The sequence below is a fragment of the Botryllus schlosseri genome, chromosome 15, assembly GCF_051294905.1.
Source record: "Botryllus schlosseri isolate E-star chromosome 15, Bs_hap1, whole genome shotgun sequence".
In the NCBI taxonomy this organism is placed as follows: domain Eukaryota; kingdom Metazoa; phylum Chordata; class Ascidiacea; order Stolidobranchia; family Styelidae; genus Botryllus; species Botryllus schlosseri.
Genome location: NC_137250.1, coordinates 12053833 through 12060698, shown reverse-complemented (window position 1 = coordinate 12060698; position 6866 = coordinate 12053833). Strand labels below are relative to the sequence as shown.

The window sequence follows — 6866 nt, the reverse complement described above, 5'->3', positions numbered from 1 at the left end:
TAACTACGAAGGGGTATAGATCGCGCGGAGCGCGAAAAAAAAATTTCAGTTGAGCTCAGCTTCGTACAGATGCTTTCACGCTCCCCAAGGGGGGTGTGCCCCTAGTTTGAGAACCCCTGCCTCAGAATTATCATGGTGAAATATACTAAGTAAAAGTTTAATCAAGTCCCAGCATTAATTCGATTTTTAGTACACATTTTATCAATATAATTTTAATAAGTGTCCTTAGACTCTCGCGGGCCGCACATAACGGTGTTGAGGGCTGCATGCGGCCCGTAGTTTGCCCACCCCTGGCCTAGGTCAAGGTGGGTGTCTGATTTCAAAGACTATACTCCAAGTCTTTTCGACACCTTCCCTTCTTATCATTGTATTACAAGTTTTGTGGTGTATTGAACTGATAAAAATTGCCAATAAGTAGAACCGAACATAGCGACATACTGTTCCACTAGTCACACTCGATAGTTCCACCATAGCAATTTACAACGTTACGTACGTTATGTAAATTGCTATGGTTCCACACTGCAGGTCCGGCATATTTGATAGAGCGATGCGTTTTCTTATATTTCGTCCTGACCATACTTTGTCATATCGAGCCTACCGGCTACCCTGCATGTCTTTATATCGCATTTCCCCGCGTCGCATTTTTATTTTTGTTGTGTGTGATGTTGAAATGCAATGTGGAGAAAAAAAGATTCTTTCTCTCTCGAAGTCGACAACCACGAGAGATGGCATTGTTGATGCTCTCTCTCTCTCTCTCTCTCTCTCGCCGATCCACAAACATAAACAAACAGTGCTGTACGTGGCCTCCGCGGTGCTTCACACGAAAGCGTAAATTCGCCAACACTTTGTTGTGACGAGGACGACAGTGAGCAGGAAGATGTCGACGCGCGTTTTGAAGAAGTTGAAGGGCAGAGATGATGAGCTCAAGACTCTAGCTGCTCTTGCCGAACAGGTTTCCTCTGAAGAGTCTGATAATGATATTGTAGGAACGGTTAAAACACCTTCAAACCCATTTGCTCTGGTAAGTCATTGTCACTCTGACCTCGCTGTAACTCATTCGTTTTTTTCTGTTCCCCATATTGTACATACAGGCGAACATCTTGTTTGTAAAGTACAGAAAAATTTACTGTCACAGGCAGGCGGTTGGTCATGTTACTCAAGTTGAAGTATGGAGGTATACCATGTTAACGTTATCAGTCCAACATTCACTTCAACTGATATTTAATCACTTCAGAGTTCAACAACATTGCGATCAAATGAAAAGATAGGCAGGAGTCGAAATGAATTGAAGTATAGTCTTTCTATGAAGCACCCAGCTTGGCCCAAACCATGTAAATATTCGTAATCGACATGTGGAGCTAATTATAAATTTAACAATAGATGACATAAAATGGACTAGAGATAAAAATGAAGTGGAATGTGTAGGTAAGCGAAATCGATTTCTTGAGCACGGACCAGTATGCCACAAAAGCATCAGTAGGCTAGTTTAGGACGACATCTCTCAGACTCACTAGCTGGCAACGTAATCTTCGATGTTTGTACTTGTACTGATATATTAGCTGGATGATGGGAACAGTGAAGATGATGATCAAGAGGTTGAACAGCAGCAATCTGGCCGAGAGAATCAGAACGTTGGAAAAATTCCAAATGGGAGTGGCGCTAAAAGAAAAAAGAAGAAACAGAAAAAAGCTAACAAAGACATTGTGAGTGAAAATTCGAATAACGAATACATGTGTTTTGATATAATAGAGGTGTTTCGATGTGGTGAAGCTCTTGCCCATATATTTGGTGGAATAATAGACAATGATTATAATGTATCAATATGATGCTCTAAAACTTAGATTGACATTATCATATTTACAAGCCACCATTGAATGATGAGCCATGATTTGAATCTAATTTTTAGAGTGAAATATGTATTTAATAATAAAGGAGTCTGAACTTAATGGTGACCATTATTTATTGCTGTCAAGAATTCCAGTGAATTTATGTGCCCGCGTAAAAACTTTCTGCAACTTTTGAAATTTCATGAATGTTCATTAACATCGCACAGACGCAGCCTACGGATGTAGACATTGAAAAAATCGCCCAAGAGATTTCAGCCGCTGACCACAACTCGGTATCGACTGGAACTCAGAAAAATTCGAAACCGTCAAAATACATTTTAACAGTCGAACACAGGTAACTGCCTATTTCGATAATACAGATTAATCAGCTACTTTTCCAGCAACTACAACTACCATTCTATGAGTTTTATCTTGCGATGAACATTGTGGCTGTCTGCGCACGTAATATTTACCAGCAATGCAATGTTCATTAACACATGCCAATTTCTCGCACGACATGGATCAGTAACCGCTGGTGATTGGGAGTGCATTTTTCGCGACAGGTTTCTTGATCCAGATAACGAGTTGAAGAAGATATTTGGCTCGCGGACTGTGATGCGAAACACCAACTACAGGAACCGCAACCGAAGCCGGGTGACCAAAGGAACCTGGCTGTCCACACCGTCGCCGAATTGGCCGAAGCTGACAAGGACGGGCCTGAGCATGGTGTGTGTGGAGGATACGAAAAGGTGTTGTTCTGGTTGTTAACGCGTGAAATTGCCGATAACAGCTAGTCTCTCTCCAGGCACAAAGTTTTCAAGTTTGATCACAATAAAGAATATCAACGAGCACAATTTACATTTCTCGACGCCGTTGAGTCGTCGGACCATAATCAAATAGCGGTAAGAGCTTTTTCTGTAAAACTCGTTTCAATTTTGAGGATTATGATGTATATCGCATGAAATTCTCTGGCGTTTATATTTGTTGTATCTGGTTGTGGCTAGTGACGAATTAGGCCTGCTTCTATTTATTGGAGGTTTTGCTTACCTATTCAAGTGGTGGTTTGGTCACTGATCTTGTAATTATAAAAGCTGTCACATGCTATTGTCTGGCCTTTTGCCTGTTAAAATTTATCGTTTCGAATTTTGTCTCCTCTATCTATGATAAAAGTAGATCTGGCATACCAGTACACTAAAAATCGCTAAATTTTACTCGTAATTCAATATAAATTGTTGTAGTTGAATATCGTCGTCGACCACTTTGACCACCTCTGGTTATATTTATGGTGTTCCGCTCATCTAATAAATGAACTTTTCTCCTTTTCCAGGCTATACTCGCATCACACCCCTATCACATCGACAGTTTGCTTGCGCTGAGCGAAATTTGCAGAGTCAACGACGACTCTCAGACCGCCAGAAACTTACTAGGTGGATTACATCAGAATTATTTTGTGTGCGCTACTCATCATTTCTGTTTTAGAGAGAGCTTTATATTGTATGGAAATGTCTTTCCATCCGCAATTTAACCTGGCGACGGGCCAGTGCCGACTGCCTTATAACAGGCCGGAAAATAGGTGAGTAATTACTTCATATTGAGCGGTCAAGAGCTAATTTGGTGCTTTGACCGACCAGTGCGTTACCTGTACAACAATAATTGATTTTGTTTTTTTGCTCTTTTATATTTTTTCTCAGGTGCATGTACTTGACCCTATATCGCCATATGCATTTTATCATACAACGTGGCTGCGCTCGTACCGCGCTGGAGCTTAGTAAAGTGTTACTGAAGTAAGTACTTCTGTACTTGCGTTTATCGTATAAAGTAGGGGTCTCAAACACGCGGGCCGCGAGAGAAAATTTTGTGCGGCCGCGTCGAAAACCAGTACAAAAACAATTTTATTCAAATAGCCTATTTAAAAATGTGATTTTTTGACCCGCCAACAAATTTTGAGTTTGAGACCCCATGTATAAAGGCAGAGTTGGTCAAAGAGATCATCCATGTTAGTATGCTACTCACGTAGCCGAGTGATGCCATAAAATTTTACTCAATTGCAAGTAGAAGTAGTAATATTCACAGCTATTTCAGGTGAAAAATGACAGGCCTGAAAACTATACAAGTAATTTGAAGAAGAAGAATGAGTTGAGCTGTCGCAGACTTTTGTCGGTTAATGCTTTTGCCAGTTTTCAAAATTACAAGATCTTCACGATTAACACAAAATGACATTGTGTTAAAAATTGATTCAATTTTCGAAGTTGTAATCTGTTGATGCCAAACGGGGTATGCTTGGCATATTGTCATAGGAATTTCACTCATTCGAGTGACCCGAGCGTATTTATGTACTACTTTGTACTTAACAATGTCTAAAAAGCAGAAAGTACGTTAAAATATATTGAAGTAGAGGTTGAAACTTAACAACTTGAGTAATTAGTGAAAATAGACAAAATTCAATTGCTTTGAAAAACTACTTCATTACTGACCAGTGACCACCTCCTGTACATAATAGCGAGAAACAGTCACACTTTTTCAATTTGCTTACATCTATGCAGCCTCGATCCTGACGACGATCCTCTATGTTCCTTGCTGTTTATCGACTTTTTTGCGCTTCAATCTGGCGAATATGAATTTTTAGTACGATTTTTTCTGGAATGGGAGGTAGTACGAAATTCGTCGGCTTTGGTCGAGAGTATTTTTCAACTGTAATCACGGTCTGTTCAGAGTCGGAAGAACTTGTCGCAACTGCCAAATTTTGCATATTCCATAGCCATGGCCTATTTTGAAATCGCGCAGACCGGTGATAAAGATTTCGGATTGGCCGACAAGCACGTATGTTAATTTAATTCGGTTTCAGAAACGACAGGTATTGTATAATATCGATGTTATTTTTTCAAGCTTCAAGACGCGTTGATAAGGTTTCCATCGGTGAGTTGAAAATCGATTACATGGCGTGGAAACGAAGTAATTGCGATCCCGTTGTCTGTTACAGGTGCTTACTCAATTGTTTGAGAAATGCTCAATACAACCAGACAAGAAAGTGGTGAATCACGATTTTTTCACGACAGACGCAGTCAAGACGTAAGTTTCTCTTTTGGGATGTGCAGAAATATTGAAAAGATCCTCGCATTGTGAAGATATGTATCTTAACAATAATCCCATAATAATACTGCTCTTTTTGTTACTCGCCAATTGATTGGAGGTAATAGATGTAGTGTTGTGAAATTCTACTGAAAGTCTCCATAAAGTCACCACTACTGATAAGCTGAGATAGAAAAGGCTTGCAAAGCGCAGAAGTCAAGCCTGAATACTGTTTTCCTGCCTCTGATCCCTGCTTCAACCGTAACCGACCGTGTCAACAGATCTCCAGATGGCCTAGTTCTCTTGTGCCAGCTGTTTGTCGCCCGTAATTTCAATCTGTGGAAGACGCCGGAGGTCCTGCCATGGCTGGAAAGGAACGTGCACGCGGTGCTGGCGAGAGTCGACGGTAAAGATCCAGAAGTCGCCAAATGGAAGCAAAAGTATTTGTCAATTCCAAATTTGAAACGCCACAATCTTCTTGACGGGGCACGTATTTGTTTAGACGAAAAAAGTACCAGAAGCCGCCGAAGAATATCTACAGATACGCGTTTGTGTGCGAACTGCCGGGGATAATGGGATTACTGCCGCCGGTGTGTAGCGAAATTTTTTGAATTTTTATGTTATTGAAATTTAAAATTATTGTTGTTGCCATAGGAAATTCGACTGGAGCAAATACTTTCGCATGACCCACTCCCACCGGCCGATACCATTTTGTCTTACGAGAGAAATGAAAGGTTTGAACTCGGCCTATTCGGTTTATCGGACCAGAGGTGGTCAACAGGGTTGTAATGACTCGACTCGAGTCATGATTTTCTGATGACTCGACTCGAGTCATTTTCTCAAGATACGGAAATGAATCGACTCGAGTCAATCCGTATATTGACTCGAGTCATTGCGAATTGGACTCAGACGACCAAGACCGACATTTCGTTGTAATTTCGAAGAATAGTCAAGCAACCACACTATTGAAATTTCGTCTATTGGTACTGTTACTTGAAAATGCTAAGTGAGGAAAATTAGTATATTATAAATGCGAACCATTTGATCTCACCAAACACAGTTATAAAAAGTGGGTTCAACAAGACTTTAACTGAAAACTGAGCAGTCAACACATTGACTTGGACTCGGAGTCGAGTCAATAATACTATGACTTGGACTCGACCCTCTGCTAGATGAATTGGACTTGACTCGGCGGTGAAATGAAAATGACTCGAGTCAAAACTATAAGTGAGATTGACTTGTGACTCGGAGCTTAGTGACTTGGTTACAACCCTGGTGCCTGGTGGTCAAAGTAGTCATCGTTGATATTCCAGTACAGGAGTTCCCAACCTTTTTATGGGTGCGACCGGGTAGTATCGTAGGCCCTGGTGCCACTCAAATTTTCATTGGAAAATGTTCCACTCCCAATTTGGCGTGCTGATTTTCGAAAATGGTCGGCACCTTTGCCCAAACCCGTTCAGTGTGGGAACCTGCAAACTATGTGTGGGAATGGTTTCCATCTGTGTTTAATCGAAGTAGCCAGGTAGTGCTTAAAGAAGTCCTGCGTCACGCGAAAAACAGATGACGATCTATAAGTTATTTGGCTGCGCAGAGTGTGTGTGTGTATCCCTGTTAACATATAGCACTACCGGTCACTTGTAGTTTTCGTGGAAGGAGACATTCCCGTCCTATCGATTTCTTTGCACCTGACATTTTAATCTTGATAGCGGTGGCCATATACCAACCTTGCGCTATGATAGGTGGTTATTTAAAATGACGCTTGGACTGATCTGATACCTTGTTTGCCAGGTTCGCATTCCTCAAGGGTCATATCTTTTTCTATTTCGAAAAATGTCGTAAAATTTTCATAAATGAGCCGCCGGTAGGTTAATTTGGGATTCTTGTAATAGCCATTGCCTCGTTGGTATTAAAATTTTGTCTTGGCGACCCCAAGAGAATAAGCCCCCATGTTGGCAACTCCTGCTCTAGTAG

The 6866-nt window shown here is 41.0% G+C and overlaps 1 protein-coding gene across 1 annotated transcript in view; it reads left to right on the top strand.

The window, feature by feature from the left end:
• The first annotated feature begins 299 nt into the window (after positions 1 to 299).
• Positions 300 to 6866, top strand: part of LOC145457493 (ribosome quality control complex subunit TCF25-like) — a 7871-nt gene continuing 1304 nt past the window's right edge. The window contains exons 1-15 of the mRNA XM_080335706.1: positions 300 to 1021; positions 1560 to 1703; positions 2054 to 2181; positions 2390 to 2575; positions 2632 to 2728; positions 3154 to 3253; positions 3306 to 3399; positions 3518 to 3610; positions 4370 to 4475; positions 4539 to 4646; positions 4713 to 4742; positions 4807 to 4895; positions 5177 to 5335; positions 5398 to 5485; positions 5550 to 5629. Of these exons, the coding sequence (XP_080191832.1) occupies positions 878 to 1021; positions 1560 to 1703; positions 2054 to 2181; positions 2390 to 2575; positions 2632 to 2728; positions 3154 to 3253; positions 3306 to 3399; positions 3518 to 3610; positions 4370 to 4475; positions 4539 to 4646; positions 4713 to 4742; positions 4807 to 4895; positions 5177 to 5335; positions 5398 to 5485; positions 5550 to 5629 (1646 nt within the window). The 5' untranslated portion in view covers positions 300 to 877. The remainder of the gene's footprint in view (positions 1022 to 1559; positions 1704 to 2053; positions 2182 to 2389; positions 2576 to 2631; positions 2729 to 3153; positions 3254 to 3305; positions 3400 to 3517; positions 3611 to 4369; positions 4476 to 4538; positions 4647 to 4712; positions 4743 to 4806; positions 4896 to 5176; positions 5336 to 5397; positions 5486 to 5549; positions 5630 to 6866) is intronic.